We start from the raw sequence: 16,451 nt of genomic DNA on the forward strand, positions 1-16,451 counted from the left end.
CAAAGTGTGTTTCGTCAATTTTTTCATTCGTTCACCGCCGAAAAGATTTTTTTCTATCCGAGGTGGTACTAAATTCGTATGTGTTTGTCTGCTAGAAAAAGAATTTTCGTATGTGGGCCACGGGCTATGGCCCAGCGAAGCCAGCCCACTTATTTTTCTAACCACACAGCTGGGAAAATTCTATTTTCCGCACTGGGCGATAAGTAGCTGGAGTGTCGCACATGACAACAAATAATGGGCTGGCACATTTTTCTTTTTTCTGTGTTTTACTTCTATTTTTATTCTCCTTTCCCTATCTCTTTTTTCTCATCCAAGTATCTTTTTCTTTTAGAATTTATTTCGTAAATAAAAAATTCTCAAAAAAACGTTCGGAATTGAAAAAACAAACTTTGGAAAATGTTCAGAATTCCAAAATTTGTTGCTATTTTGAAAAACATTCGGAACTTGCAAAAAGTTGCCCATTATTTTAAAAAATATATTATTATTTTTGAAAATTGTTCGGGATTTCTAAAAAGAAAATGGCATTTCAAAAAATGCTCCAAATTTGAAAAATATTCATGTTTCAGTGAAATTTCTAAATTAAAATAATGTTTGTGTATAAAAATGTTTTAGTGAAATTTCTAAAAGTTCTTATGATTTTTCAACACATGTTCCCGTTTTAAAAAATGTTCACAAATTCGAATAATATTCATGTTTTTATAAAAAACTTAGTGTTTTCAAAAAATATTTGTGAGTTTCCAGAGATGTTCCCTTTCATATTTTGTACGTGTTTTTCGAAAGTGTACATAATTTTCAAAAAAATGTTTAGGATTTAAAAAATTATTCATGTTTCCTAGAGTATTCAGAAACTTTATACCTTAAAATCCCCTCGATTGAAATGATTGAAAGGAAGAGTAGCTAAATATTCCTTTTTCGTGTGCACACAGGGTTTTGCTTGCACATATAATTCTCACTTATTTTAAATGCATACTATTTTATCTCCCGTTGCAACGCACGGGCATATGTGCTAGTAGCACTAACAAGCTAGTTTTTCTGTCAACTCTGTTTTGTCATTCTGGTTAGCACGAGGCCGTCTGGGACTATCAAGTTCAAACTGACTCACTTTGTACCGAACTTATACCCTATATATATAGCAGTACGCAACACAAGCAGTTGCAGCTTTTCCAGTAGCCTAAAAACAAAATCCAAATCGGAGGACATGTGCTCTTGCTACTGACAGCAAACATTATAGGTGCTAAATTTTAAGAGTATATAAGTATATATCTTTACAAAATGCAAAGTTTTGTTGACATCTATGGACTTGGTGAAATTAGCAAGTGTCAATCTGGTAGAACATTGCCTTAGGTACTTTAGTGTTTCAAAACATAGAGATGCATATATTTAGTGGGTATGAAAATGACATGGACTTAAGGTAGACATAAGATTTTCTAACTTTCATAATTAGATTATATTCATATGATGCGAGGATTAATTACTATGGATCTTACAAAATTCAACTTTCTGTAATAGAAGTTCATTTATATCATGTTGGTCACTTAGATGCAAGAAATGAACATGTTAAAGATGATTAACATGGCAAGGATAGGCATGGCGTGAAATTACACATTATGTAGTGCAAAACTCATGTAGGATGCAAATACATAAGAGCTATAGGTTAATGGCTATCATCTTGCCAAGTTTGTAAGTTTTAACAGATTCTGTCAGTTATATTATGGTGCACTTTTTGCAACAGATTTTTCATCAGGAAAATTGATCCTAACATAGATGAAAATGCCACCATTGTATAGAACATAGAAAAATGCACAACATTCATATAAGGCACGTTTTCATCGGATGCACGGATTAAAAGTTACAATGGTTTTAATATAAGGCAGTGCAACTTCTTTCAGCTAGGCGCTGCACAACCAGGAGTGGGGTCCGGGGTGCCACGCTGACTAAGTGTGTCGCGCCTGTCAGTATGGCACTGCAACGCTATCTGTCGGACGCCATACAAAAGGGTCAGCTAGGCGAAATACTTTCACCCATGGTCCATTTTGTGGACTGTTTCATCCATAGGTCACTTTTGTTCATTTTGCCTCTATTCCTAGGGAGTTTATTAAGCTCGACGGATGTTAAATCAGTCTGCCTTACCATTTTTAATTGAATAACCCTTTGAGAGCGGCGTTACTGAGATGGGCTGCATCTGAACATGTTATCTCGATCGTACGTTCAGCTCTAGGGATTTGCCCTAGTGGGTCCATGGCAGAAAATACTGGTGGAAGAAATTGACGTCGACTGGCGATATACGGGGATGAACAGTGATGTACGCCAGCGCCCGGGCTCGCCCTTTTGAAATGCACGTTACCCTGACGAGCCGAGCCGTGGATCGGGTCCGTCACGAGAACCTGACCCAAAGATCAAAAACGTAATCGCCGTCTGCTGCGTAGACGCGCGCCGTCTGCTACAGGCCCAGCCAGCGGCCAACCGTGTCCTGACGGAACCCAGCACTCAAACAGACACAATTCCTTTTTCCTAATTTACAGAATACTGTATCTTTTTGCCTTGCCTTATCCTGTTCCACACTCCATAGCCACTCCTTGTACAGCTCCGTGAAAGAGGATTCCGACGAGGTGAGGTCCGCCGCTCGGCGCCGTAGCTGGCGGCCAGACGGGAGCTGTCGCGGCTAGCGCCGCCCGCCTCCGGCCTGTTGCGCCGCGTGGGGCAGTGGCCTTGACTGGAGGCAAGATGGGGTCCGTGCAAGCTAAGCTAACTTCACTCGCTTCAGCGGCGCTGCACCGCACGGGGCTGTATCCTTGGCCGGTGGGAAGACGGGGGCCGTCGCGGCTAGCTCCGCCCGCCTCCGGCGAGTCCAAGGCTGTGGCCGACCCGCTCCCTCGTAGAAGGCGGAACCACAGCGCGTGCACCCAGTCGGCGGGCGCGGCCGTGGCCGGTGGCGAGATGCCGCGGAAGGTCGTTGGGTCACACTTGAAGAAGGCGTGAGCTCGATGCATCTCAACAGGCAAAGGTGATTCTAGTTGCTTGCTTACTAGCTAACCAGCTCTCACTTATCCACGTATTGACATATGCACGTGCTGAAAATTGGAAGTATACGAGCTATCCAGCTTCATCTATACATCTTCTCTGCTTTTTAATCACACAAGTGTAGGTAAAATCACAAATTGGCGAAAAATCCTTTCAAATTCAGTGCCCAAGACCACATTTAACTGGAAAGCTAAACCGTGAAAAAAATTACCAGCAACTAATCAATATTTTTCTTGACGGTCGAACAGTTACACATCTAACATCAAAAGGAATAGTAAGGTGAATTACTACATCTCAAGGGGAAGTATTACATCTGAAGGTAATTGTTTTGTAGAGCAATAATCCTCAGAAGCAAAGTTTATAGAGAGCTATTCAAAAGTGTCTCTCTTGTGCATGACTTGATTGGCTACCCAAGTCTTGAAAATAGAAAGGAACGATTTTGTATGAGAAATAAACTTGAATTTGAGAGTACGACTTGTAAGTGAAACAATACCTTAGCGGGCAGCTGGTCATTTTGATTTGTTGGCCATCCCAAGCCCGGTAACACAACAGAACTCTACATTGTTAATCCAAAAGTTAATGCAAGTGAATGACTAGCAGAACTCTACATTTTGATTTGTTGGCCATCCCGAGCCCGGTAACACAATAGAACTCTACCTCGGTGATTCTTCTAAGCGAAACAAATACACTGGAAAGAGGAAGCAGTCGCCGACCACCGGTAAGGTGAACCCGGAGGCACCGGGATGGACAAGAAAGTATACGTGCAATCACTACTGTTATTAATTGCAAATTAGTAGGATTTTTTTTGTGCCCATTATTAGATATGTTTGAGTGGCATTCGTATTGAAGGCACCTAAAAATTGTTGCCCATTGTGCTTAATTAACCTGTATAGCCTATCATGTGATTCGATGAGCTAAGAACAAAAAAGAAGTCTTGCCCATCCCCTGTTGGCATTGTACATAAGTTCAAGGCATCTGAAAAAACAGTGCATTTAATTTCAGGTTATGAATTGGGCGTGCCCCTCCGGATAGAGCACCCTGTGCTGGTAGAGTCACTCCTTTAGAGGAAACAATAAGGAGATGCGCTGATGAACCGCCAGACAATGTAAGAAAGCCAGAGATTTGTATGAGTTTTGATTCCCTTGGAGAAGCGTACGATTTCTATAACTTGTATTCTTGGGAGGTTGAATTTGGTATAAGATATGGCAAGAGCCGTTTGAACGTCGAGCGGTCAAAGTGTTTGCAAGAGATCATCTGTGGATGCTCGGTCAGCACTTAAAACCTTTTGAAATTATCTTTGACATTATCTTTCATAATTATTGCACTGGAATTCATATTTAAATAGCTGATGGAGTGGGAAAAAATTGCAGGGAAAACCAGAGCAACAGAATAGCCGGTCTTGCCGCTGCGAGTGCCCTGCAATGACACAGGAGGCAAGAGAAAGGAGTCCCCGACTCAGTCCGTGGAATCATCCGAGAAAGTGAACCCAGAGGCACCAGGATGGACTAAGAGGTGAGATTGACTCTGCAATTTACATGCCTATGTCGATGGAGATGTCTGAAATTGTGCTTACTATTATCGATTGGCTGGCCTCTTAGAACCTGATGCGATGGCAACAAATTAATTTGTGGTGTTTGATCGCTAATTCGTGGTGAGGCTGTAAATGCTGATCCATGTGTCACTGATAATATGGTCTGTTTGTACATAAAATCATGACACAAATCAAGAAATGTGATACCTTGCAAGAAAAACGAGATGAAAATTGACTGACAAATTTATTTGTCTATGTTGTTGCACATATCTGAAGCTGTGCTTAGTAGTGTTAATTGGCTGACCTCTCAAAGTCTCAGGCTGTGGCAAATGAATAAATTTCTGTTGCTGGTCACTGTCTGATGATTTAGTTGTAAAATGCAATGCTGATCCATTTTTCGCAGATAGCATTGTCTGTTCTTAGGTGGATTTTGTCACTAATCAAAAAAATGGAATGAAACCATGCTAAACAAACAGATGTTGCTACCAAGTGAGCAGAGTCAAAAAAAACTTGGATTTCTTTTTTGCAGGTTGAGAGTTGGCCGTGCACCCCTGATAGCCACCGTGCGTTGGCAGAGTTACTCCATTCGAAGAAACAATCAGGAGGTACGTTGATAAGCCATCAGACAATGTGGTCAAGCCAGAAACTGGAATGAGTTTTGACTCTCAGGGAACGTATGATTTCTACAATCTTTATTCATGGGAGCTCGGATTTGGTATAAGATATGGCAAGAGCGATCTGAATGTCGAGCTGACGAAAGGTATGCAGGAAATTGTGTGTGGATGCTCAGTGAGTACACATAAGACAACACTTGTTTTCTTGTAATTTGCTTGTTCATTGGCTATGCGGCTATCTTAACTGCAGCTGATAACTTCCTTTTGCAGGGGAGGCCTGAGCAGCAAAACAACCGGTCTTGCTGGTGCGAATACCCTGCAATGTTTTCGAGGATGGGGCTTACTAGGTCGAGGAAATTGAAAGAAAGAAGAAGTACATTGCAAGACACAACAATGCCGACAACCGTGGGAAGTGGAGCAAGGTTGTTTATGAGGTGACCATGTTGGACGATGGCGAGTGTTTCGAGTGTGAATGCGGGCATTTCGCTCAGATGGGAATGCTGTGCTGCCATGCTTTCAAGGTATTTTGGGATCACAATGTTGGTCGTTGCTCATCTGTCCGTGAAAAATAATGTTTCATTTTGCTTGTTTCAGGTGATAGATATGTTGCGCAGATACCGAAGCGACACATCCTCAAGAGATGGACGAAAAATGCTAGGGACATCCTGGCCCAGCACCTTGCTCACTTCCAAAGAGACCAAGCCGTGAACCGATCTTTCATCTGTCGGAGCTTGATCCTTTACCTAGATGCCATGCATGGAGCTGGTTAGGTTTGGGGATTAATCCGTCGTAACGTATGCGCTCGTGCTGGGTCAGATAAAGGATATAATTGTGGAGGCATCACCGCTAGCTGAAAAGCCCGAAACAAGAGATGTGCTTGGCTATGAGGAGAGACAAGCTGTTGAGGCGAATCGCAACCACATTGCATTGGCGGGCACAAACGTCAACATTTGAGGGAGAGATGGTTGACAACGAGAACAGTGTGACCCTTTCTGGTAACTGGGATGCACTTGCTGACTGTCGGCTCCGAGCAACAAACCTGGTTCCCATGCTCAAGTAGGGAGAAGGCATCATATGAAGGACTGAGTAAAAGGACAAGGTTCTGCAGCATCTGCAAATTGCTAGGTCATAAGAAGACTACCTGCCCTGAGGGAGGTGACATGCTAAACGGCCTCGCAAACCTGCAAGTGCAAGAATTGTGGCATCGCTGGACACGGTCGCACTACGTGCGCCATGCTGCTGGGTGTTGCTGCATCTTAAGAGTTCCGACAGTCATGTACGATAACTCTGAATTTCAAATTTGAAGGATTTTCTAGTGTGTGATTTCTGCATGGACATGACGCTTGTTCCTCCCTGAGTATAAGCTATGTATGTCAAACGATGCTAAACTATGTGGAGTGGTAAAATTTTGTTTCGGCACCATTGATGTCGCTTGAGACAAATATGATTTAAAAAAAAATGCACTAAGGCACCGATTGGATTGAGTTTTCCACCAAAATACCTCCATAAGAAAAAGTCAGGTGAGTTGGTTCCAAGTGCTTGGTTCGTCGTCGTATTGGGTCTGTATTATTTACGCTGGTATTCCCTGTTACGTTCGTATGCGGCAGGTTTAAGATACACGCTTCTACACATCGTTTCTTTTCCGGGCGGAAATCTTCTGTGGCCGGTATTACATGCCTGTAAACTAAATCCGGCAGTATCCTGTTACAGGGAAGCAGGGTCTTACTATGTTTTGAAACTGTCCCTGGGCAGGTGCTCCGATTACTTATCTACCGGCTGGGCCGGTAGATGGTCGTTAGGTGAACGTCAAGCCGGAATGGCTCAGGCACAAAAAAGGGGCTGATCCATCCAACTGCATCCTGTACCGGAACGGCAGAGTTGTTGGGTCGCATATTAATGAGCGGGTTCCAGCCTGAAATACATCTACAATACGGCTGCCATGTACAGACCAAAATACATTAAACACGTGGATCCCGAGGACAGCAGGCAGACGAGATAACAGGCTCAGCTGTGCTCATGATAAGAAGCGAATTTTCGTAACCCTTTGACTTTGTGGCCCTAAATTTGTGAAACGTCCAACTGTCCAAGTAAGTGAATTGACCTAGAATGGAACATCTCCTTGGTGTTTGCCTCGTAGTAGCACCAAAGCGTAGTGCCCTAAAAAGAGTATTAAAGCGTAGTTCGATTCCATTTTGCAAGCTCCGGAAGACGAGTTGTCTGTTTCAACCGGTTTCTGGACGAATCTCGTAGAAACGTGTCTGTGGGCTGTGGCATGTGTAACCAAGGCATAGTTCATTTTCGTTGCCTCGAATTTCCACACTCTTCTCTGAATTATTCGGCCACTGGTTCCATATTTGGGAGAAGGGGCATCAGATTCCTTCGACCACTTGTTGCCCGACTGCTCTCCACGGTGATCCCTGGAGTCCGGCCGGGACGGTCCAAAACTGCAAGGGCCCGCGACTAGGCCCCTGGGCCTCCGCCGGATCAAAAATCCCGTCAAATCACAGCCGTCCAGCGCGCCCTGCCGCTTTCCTCCCTTACCACGGCGGCGGCGGCGGCGGCGGGAGGCGAGTGGAGACGAAACCCCGCCCGTTTCTTCCTCGCAACTCGCAGCCGTCGCTGAACCTGTACTCCACTCCGCTCCGATCCCACCTCCGAGGCGCGGCTTGCAGTGTGATCTCACTTTGCGTGCGCTTGAGAGGGGTCCGTCGTCGTCTCGTCGGCTGCGGTTCGATAGGCCGGAGGGAATGGCGGCGGGAGGTACCGCGGAGGGCGAGGAGCTCTTCCTCCTCCGCTCGGCCGAGGAAGGGGAAGGGGAAGGGGACGGGTTGTGCGTGGGGGAGCGCCCCTGGCGGCTCAACTTCGACGGCTTCCGGCGCCAGGGGCCGCAGCAGGAGAATCCGCCGTCCCGCGGCCTCCAGGACTGCCTCGGCGTGCTAGGTCTGCCTCGTCCGTCTCTTTCAAGTCATGCCTGATACTCTATCTGGGTGTCTCTGCTCTGTGACTTGGATGGTTTGATCTGGACTTCTCGGTTTCGCCTTTAACTGAATCAGTTCAGGACTTAGCGACTTGTCCTATCCTCTAAATTTTGTTTTGTTAATTAGCTGGACTGCAGGGTATCAATACTAAATTAGTACAGTCCATTCTTGTATAAAATACTTAAAATAATCAGGGAATGGGGTATGCATGTTTGTACTTATATGGATGTGGGCATGTGGCATCATGGTTCTGTTTGAAATGATTGTGCGGCTTCTACTACAACTGGTTATTGCAAATTTAATTCTTATTCGAGTAACAGGTAGATGATGAGTATTGCACTGCCTATAGGAGTGAAAGGGAACTTCTGTTACTTCATATATAATGTCCGATTTGCAAATGGAGGTGGAATTTATCATCTCAGAGTTCAAAGTATTCATTCTTCATACCAGTGTTGAGTTCTTCTTTGAATTGTTGCTAGGAACTTAGAATATACTCCCTCCGTACATCCATTTGAGCGACAAGTAATTCGGGATGGAGGGAGTATGTATAAGTGGTGTGACCAAATTGGGTCCATTGTTGTGGATTTCTGTTGAACTCAGTTTGCCTAATTGTATGAACCTTATTGTCGGAATCTGATATCCAAATTTGCAATGTATAACTATTTTTACAGCTCAAGGACCTGGAGATGTTGTGGCTGAATACTACCAACAACAGTTGGAGATGTTGGAAGGTTTCAATGAAATGGATACTCTGACAGACCGTGGTTGCCTTCCTGGATTATCCAAGGTTTGTAACATGAAATAAACCTTCTTTGCAGATAAATTGTACAGAACTTTTATATCAAACTGAAGCAATTCCTTTGTACCTGCATTTTATCCTACATGCAGGAAGAACGTGAGAAAATTGCCCGGAGTGAGACATTAGCCATCCGATTATCTAACATAGCAAACATGGTTCTTTTTGCTGCAAAAGTTTATGCCTCAATAAGGAGTGGCTCCCTAGCTATTATTGCTTCAACACTGGACTCTCTACTTGACTTGTTGTCCGGGTTTATTTTGTGGTTTACTGCCTTTTCAATGCAAACACCAAACCCATACAGGTACCCAATTGGTAAAAGGCGCATGCAACCTTTGGTGAGTTTTCATTTGGCCTTTTTGTTCATACTTTTGTTGATCCATTTGATTTTTCGCATAATCGCTACATTTTCCTGCACTCTTGGTTTTCAATATTCCTTCAGTACAAGTCAATATGAGCATTACTCAACTGAGCCTTGAGTACAAAATGAATAGAAGTAAGTAACTGTGACCTCTTTTGTTTTCCTCGAGAACTAAGACTTGGGCTCAATAATGCTCATTTATCCTGTTATGTGAACCAAGCAACTTCAAATGGCGATTATATCACACAACATTGCCAAAAATGGGCACCTCTGCAGAGTATTCTTATGCTTAATCCTTGGACTGCAGACAGAACAATATTGGGTAGCACTGTCCATCTATCATATGACTAAAATTAAGGATCAATCAGAATTCATGACCTTAAAATCTTTCGTCTTGTATTGGTACTCCATAGAGTGATTGCTATTTTTGTTATTTCCCTGTTCTTGTTGATAACTTACCACTATCTGTTATGTAGGGAATACTTGTTTTTGCATCTGTTATGGCAACACTCGGTCTTCAAATTATTCTAGAATCCACACGCTCATTGTTGTCATCTAATGTAAGTCCTTCTCTTATCGTGTTTCCTGTTCTGTGAGTTTCCCTGCTCTATGTTTGGCTGATTGTTGAACATAGTTAAGTATTTGCATTTGAGTTGGCTCTTTATTCTTTAGTCTTGTAACTAGAATCACACCCTTGTAAGTAATACCCTAAAAAAGGAGAATCACACCCTTGGAACTAATACCGCAACTTACACAGTAAATCAACTAATCTTAGAGATAAATCAAGCTGCAAAGTGTCTCAAGCAAATGAGATAATTGATTAATTGTAATCCAGCGCAATGACAATCAGTGCCTAATTTTGTTTATGCTGTACTTCAGGGAGCTGAATTCCGCTTGACAAAAGAACAGGAAATGTGGGTTGTGAATATTATGCTGGCAGTGACGCTGGTGAAGCTTCTGCTGGTTATATATTGCCGCTCATTCACCAATGAAATTGTGAAGGCATATGCACAGGATCACTTTTTTGATGTCATCACCAACATTATTGGGCTTGTGGCTGCACTTCTTGCTAATTATTTTGAAGGCTGGATTGACCCAGTTGGTGCCATCATTGTAAGTGCAAAAACGCCATTTCAGTTTTTCTTGTGCAGTAGAACTATAAAGTATTTGAGTCTTCTATCAGTTTGGCTGCACAAGACATGGACGACGATGCGCTGTTCTGCATTTATCTGAAAATTGTAGAGTAGTAGCTGTAATAGTAACACACATATTCTGAAAGCATTTTTCTCTCTCTCTTCTGCTTTGCAGCTAGCGATCTACACAATCAGGACATGGTCCATGACGGTGCTGGAGAACGTGCACTCCCTGGTCGGCCAATCGGCCTCACCGGAGTTCCTCCAGAAGCTCACCTACCTGTGCTGGAACCATCACAAGGCCGTGAGGCACATCGACACGGTGCGGGCGTACACGTTCGGCTCTCACTACTTCGTCGAGGTCGACATCGTCCTGCCGTGCGACATGCCCCTGCAGGAGGCGCACGACATCGGCGAGGCCCTGCAGGAGAAGCTGGAGAGCCTGCCCGAGATCGAGCGCGCCTTCGTCCACCTCGACTACGAGTTCACCCACCAGCCCGAGCACGCCCGGTCCTACGACACATAACATAGCCTGAACCCAGCGGCGGCGCCGTTCGTGGAACTTCAGAGACAGAGAGTCTGAGCTGAAACTGTTGAAGTCGGCACAGTTTCAGAAATCTGGGTGTCAAACCTGTCCACTCGCAGATTCAGTTGTGCAGTTTGATTTTTGTTACTGTTTTGATCTGATCTCGCTGGAATGGAAGCATATGGTCTCCTTGTCACGACTGACCAGTTAAGAGTGCGACCTGTGTAAACGCCTCCATGCGGCCTGCGTTGCCATTAATGCACCGGCTAGGAGTAGTAGAGTAGCACTGTAGCCAGAACGAGACCAGTGGCGTCGCGCTCACAGGAATCTTGGCGCACGCCTCGTATATGGAGGCGTACGTACGCCCAGTGGCGGAGCTAGGATCAAGCCACGACTCGGGAAAGCCCCAGGCCAATCACTTGGTACAGTATTAAACAGTGTAAAATCTGCTAGAGTAAACAAAGGAGCCAAGCCTCACGACCCAGGCCGCCGCCCGGGCAGCCTGGGGCTTGTCTCCGCCACTGCGTACGCCGTAGATGTCCGGCTCAGCCCACGCCAGGAAAGAAAGTGAAACGACCACTGGAACAAGCCAAGAAAAGCAGGCAGCAGTATCTATCGACAGTCTTTCCCATTCCTGTACGCTTACGTGGACTGGCGATTTTATAAGATGCCCATGAACAGTTAATCTCCAGTCTATATAAAATTATATCAACATCTGGAACACCAAATATTTGTTTCATATGACATATTATATATATTTGATATTGTTGATCTTATCAGATTTTTCTATATATTTGGTCAAACTTAAAAAGTTTGACTTAGGACGATCCCGTAACTTCGATTGTTTTCCTTACATGTTTTCTCCCTGAAAAAAATGAAAGTACGTTGTATACACTGATACTCTTCTCAAAATGTAATTTTGACCATTAATTTCCTATAATAATATTATTATAAACATAACAAATTGTTATATCACAAAATTGTTTTCAGATACAAAGTTACGCATATGATTTCCCACATCCAATTGAAACATTTCAAAAATACAAGTGGCCAGATATTTTAAAAGTTTCTCATCCTTTTAATGGCCAGATACTCATTTCTTCTTGTTGCATTTGATGATGGGGACGTAAAGTGAATATATATTTGGATGTCATGAACATTATCACATATGTGCATTTAGATGATAGAGACGTAAAGTGAATATATATTTGGATGTCATGAACATTATCACATATGTGCATTTAGATGATAGAGACGTAAACAATGAAAACATAACTGAAAGTCATGGCACGTATTTGAATATCAGATGAAAGTTCAAGAACAATTCAAGAAAGCATTTTTTAAAACTAAGAAATAGTAGAAACAAGTACAGAAAATGGTTTTGCAGAAACAGAAATATATAAAATATTTTCCCAGTAAAGATTTACTAGAATAATCAGACAAAAATTAACAATAGACATTGGAACAAAATATTGGTTAAATAATAAGATTTTTATTTTTAAATTAGGGAATACAACAACAAAATATGTCTCATTACAAAATCCGTAGGTTAAATATGTCTCGTTATTATGCATTAGTGAAGTCTCAAAATATTTCATAGCTTTAGTGAAAAATAATATATTACATTATCCTATGGTATTTTTTGCATAACCCACATATTTTCTAATAGCATTTCAACAAAGATATGGCACTTATGTGTATATTAGATAATACCTCACGAAAAACAGGTTATAAAATAAGGAATAAGAAAAATATGAAAACAATTATGTATAGAAAAGCTAGAAATGTTCAAAATAGTTTTCCACTAAATACTTTAGAATAACAACCATACCAAATATGTTAGAAATTTGAAGAAGCTACTGGTGATATAACATAAAGTTTCTACGAAAAAATCATAATTTTAAAATTAATTTTAACTTTAATACAATGTTTAATTTGAATGGACCGTCTGGTTAATTTTTTTCTTGTTCTTATGCATTGTCCTAAAAAATTAACAATTTTACTAAAATATCCTATAGTAAGTACTGGCACTTATGTGTATAAGTTGAAGAAAAATTCACTACGACAGGTTTGTAAACTAACAAACACGAGAAAAAAATAAATAGAAGAATAACTAGAAAATAAATAATATAATTTTATGAAGAAAATGTTGGAAATAATCAAAATTTATTATTTAATACGCAAATAAATTTTTATAAAATTATTAATTTTAACTTCACCGAATTCCTGGGCTACATATTTCTCATTTTTATAAATTAGTAAAGTTCTGGATGTTTAACAACCTTACAAAAATATTATGTTAATTTATTATATATTTGTTCCCATTTACCGACATATTTCTATAACTTATGTGTAACAGATTTTAGTTCCAGAAAATTCAACAAAACATATTTTAACACTAAGAAATACTCGAAAGCAAATATAAAAAACTTATTTATAGAAAATTAGAAATGTATTAAAATAATTTTGCAGTAAATATTTACAAGAGCAAGGATTCGAAATATAAACTAGGATATTTACGTAAATAGCATGAAATTTATGAAAATCAAGGTTATTTGCAAAAAAGAAGCTTACTTAAAATGGGATAATAAATGCAGAATAATTCATTTTAACTTTACTAAATTATTTAGTTAAATATTCTTGGTGTTATGCATTGTAAAGTTACAAATATTTATTAACTTTAGTAGAAAATACGTTAATTCATCATATATTTTTTCTCCATTTACCCGCATATTTTGTAATAACTTTTCAAAAATATCCAAACGTGTGAAAGCATTGCCCTGCAACCGTACTGGAGCAATGGAATCTTTGATATCTTTGTCACCTGAGAGACCAATAATGTTTGATAGCAGAGTTGACAGAGCAAACTTGATTTTGGAATAGTCAAGATACACACAATCATATGAGAACCAGGGCATGGACAATCCAAAATTTCATCTTACTCTTTTGGTAATATTATGTTAACATGCGATTGTTTTTTGCTTGATTAATTAGCTTATGGATCATTAGCTATTTTCAATAATAAGATTAGTTATATTAGAGGAATACCCAGCTAGATATCAATTTTATTTTAAACTAATAATGAAGTAGCGATAATTCCGGTTACGGCATAAAAAGAGTGACGTGCACCTTCTAACCCATAGTCATGTCACATTTGCTAATGTCAGACGGAGAACGTATGTCAACTGTGCACGAAGATTCAGCGCAAATGTTCTGCATGCCTGCTCTCGTCTCTTAGGGCTGGCTCTTCGTTTAAAGACAATTAAGAGACAGTTCATTCTCTATATATGCAGCCTATCTTTTTCCGTTTCTTACTCTGAATCATGTGGAGAATAACCTTTTTGTATATATTTTTCGAACCATGACAAAAAATAAATAAATGATCGATCGGCGTGTAGACGCCACCACTGGCGCATATACTCTTACTCGTTGCCACGTGGTCGCGAAAGGATCAGCAGTGATAAGATTAGAGCTGGCACCTGAAGACCCGGGGCCGTACGTAGGGTCCTCTTGAATATTCCATGCAGTGATTTGTATATGTACACGTCCACACAAACACTAAAATGCTTGCTTGCCAGTCCTTGTAGTCGATCGTACTGCATGCATGCATGGTTTCAAGCTACCGGTCTGTTATGAGCTAGGTGCAATTAATAAATTCGATCCTCCTAGACATAATGGATCCAATTAACGGAAGACATGATATTCATACAATTAATTAGCTGGAAGGTGATGCATGCGCATGAGCTTGGACATAAGCAGCAGCCTTCTAGCCCTCGTCGTCGTCGGAGGTCTTGGAGGCAGCCGCGTCGGAGAGCATCTTCTGGATCCGCTCCATCGTCGCCGCCTCGATGTTCCGCTCCACGCGGTCCCTGTTGTAAGACTCGAAGAACTCCTTGTTCTCCTTCTCCAGCTCTTTCCACACTGCCAGTAAGGTCCATTTTAAGTGATCACACCTCTTACATCGTCTTACATATATTCACATGAAATGACATAAGAAGTGGAGCACTATTCTAGCTAGCTAGTGTAATCTACCCGCCGGCAAAAGATTGTGCAGACAGTTAATAAACGTGGTCTGCGAAGAATCAAGTCAATTTGAGCTGAAGCTGCTAGCATGCAGATATTTCCTTTTATGCGTCTAAATATGATAGCATCATAGCATGAAGACCTAATTAGGCAGGACGTATGTGCTTTGCCCAAACGGCTGGGGCGCACAACCTCCTTTGTCTAAAAATACACCCCATACTATATGCTTTCGCGGTACTTGCATGCAGTAAGGAAGATATACCAGTGGCAGTGACGACCGGGTTGATCTTGGCATGCTTCTCCAGGGCCTCCATGCACCCCTCCTTGTTGAGGTTGAAGCAAATGCACTTCTCTATCAGATGGTGCACCTGGAATCAATCAATTAATGGCAACGCACAAAGATTCTAATTACAACCTAGGTAGCATCACCTGATGGACATACACGCACATCCGATCTATGGGCGCTTATATAGAAATAATAAACGCTAGCTACACATACCATTCTGATGTAGGAAGCCGAGGATGAGTCGCCCATGGCGGATGAACTTGGAAGGCAGGTGCCGTGCTGACGCCGAGTAGAACCAACGGGATAGACTGATAGAGTGGTAGCTGTGGGCGCAACGAAGGCTGGCGATGAGGTAGAAATAGGGGAGGCGGGGGAGGGGGACGTGGAAGGGTTGGCACGTGGGCGCCGCCTCCCCATTGGCGGAGAGGTGGACGGGCAGATTTTTCCGGGCCCGCGCCTCGCTCTCGCCTGCTCTTCTGTGGCTGGAGAGTGTGGGCGAATGGCGCCGATCGGCCGGGCGACCCCGGCCGGCTATGGCGCTAAGAACTAATTGTTGCTTCACCGTTTCTTCCTTGGCGTCTAGCCTGCGGCTCCTGTGCTCGTGGTCTTTTTACTTGGATAGAAATTAACGGCTGGTATGTCATTTCTTCCTCTCTTTTCTCTCTCTCGAAACTGTGTGAAAATTTGAGGTTTGACAGGGCTCGTCCTCTAACTTTCATCGTGTCTATTAGACCTACGTGTGTTTCTAAAGGGAAGGAGCTGAGTTGACTTCCGAGACAACACAAAGGTCGACGTATGGTGCTAATGAACTTCCACGTGCCATTGCCGACACACGCCCCATGTTACTTACTTGGACTTAATTTGGTTCAGAGATGAGTTCTTTTTCTTTTCTTTTTTGTGAGGAGACCTGAGTTCTTTTATCACAAGAAAAAAACTCTAATCATCTATCTATTCCACTGGTGCTTTTGTTGGAGTCTACCGTGAAATTTTCCTTTCTAGCAACCAGCAGCCAGCAGCCAGCAGGAGCGAGGAGCTCCGCATTTTCCTTGGATAGTTGAATCCGGCCTTTCTTGGTCGTTTGGAAAAAGGAGCCCCACATCTTCATTACTAAGGAATTAAGCAAAAACTAGATAAAAATCATATGCTAAAAGTACAAACCAAGCAGAGTATGACGAAAGAAAA

At 42.1% G+C, this 16,451-nt stretch overlaps 2 protein-coding genes across 3 annotated transcripts; one reads left to right on the top strand and one right to left on the bottom strand.

Annotated features, from left to right (window-relative positions):
• Nucleotides 1–7,536: 7,536 nt before the first annotated feature.
• LOC123182279 (metal tolerance protein 5) lies at nt 7,537–11,160 on the top strand. 2 transcript variants are annotated; one of them, XM_044594795.1, is made up of 7 exons: nt 7,537–8,106; nt 8,339–8,464; nt 8,816–8,931; nt 9,033–9,278; nt 9,778–9,861; nt 10,181–10,414; nt 10,610–11,160. In XM_044594795.1, the coding sequence occupies exons 1-7, from the start codon at nt 7,914–7,916 to the stop codon at nt 10,958–10,960; spliced, it is 1,350 nt and encodes a 449-aa protein (XP_044450730.1). In that variant the 5' UTR covers nt 7,537–7,913; the 3' UTR covers nt 10,961–11,160. The 2 variants fall into 2 exon arrangements, with proteins under 2 accessions (XP_044450730.1, XP_044450729.1); XM_044594794.1 differs by lacking the exon at nt 8,339–8,464 and having other exon boundaries at nt 7,538–8,106.
• A 3,296-nt stretch (nt 11,161–14,456) lies between these two features.
• LOC123170553 (uncharacterized) lies at nt 14,457–15,614 on the bottom strand. Its single transcript, XM_044588415.1, has 3 exons — nt 15,483–15,614; nt 15,246–15,351; nt 14,457–14,881 (listed from the first exon to the last, which is right to left on the bottom strand). Exons 1-3 carry the CDS (start codon nt 15,516–15,518, stop codon nt 14,727–14,729), a joined length of 297 nt encoding a protein of 98 aa, XP_044444350.1. The 5' UTR covers nt 15,519–15,614; the 3' UTR covers nt 14,457–14,726.
• Nucleotides 15,615–16,451: the final 837 nt, after the last annotated feature.

This window comes from Triticum aestivum, chromosome 1D, assembly GCF_018294505.1.
Source record: "Triticum aestivum cultivar Chinese Spring chromosome 1D, IWGSC CS RefSeq v2.1, whole genome shotgun sequence".
Classification (NCBI taxonomy): Eukaryota; Viridiplantae; Streptophyta; class Magnoliopsida; order Poales; family Poaceae; genus Triticum; species Triticum aestivum.

Bases quoted from the DNA above. Each gene is read 5' to 3' on its own strand.
- LOC123182279 (XM_044594795.1), top strand. From the start codon at position 7,914: ATGGCGGCGGGAGGTACCGCGGAGGGCGAGGAGCTCTTCCTCCTCCGC. The intron at 9,279-9,777 runs GTGAGTTTTCAT...TCTGTTATGTAG, and splicing joins AAAGGCGCATGCAACCTTTG to GGAATACTTGTTTTTGCATC. The intron at 10,415-10,609 runs GTAAGTGCAAAA...TCTGCTTTGCAG, and splicing joins ACCCAGTTGGTGCCATCATT to CTAGCGATCTACACAATCAG.
- LOC123170553 (XM_044588415.1), bottom strand. From the start codon at position 15,518: ATGGGCGACTCATCCTCGGCTTCCTACATCAGAATG. The intron at 15,352-15,482 runs GTATGTGTAGCT...GATTGATTCCAG, and splicing joins CGGCTTCCTACATCAGAATG to GTGCACCATCTGATAGAGAA. The intron at 14,882-15,245 runs GTATATCTTCCT...CCTTACTGGCAG, and splicing joins CCCGGTCGTCACTGCCACTG to TGTGGAAAGAGCTGGAGAAG.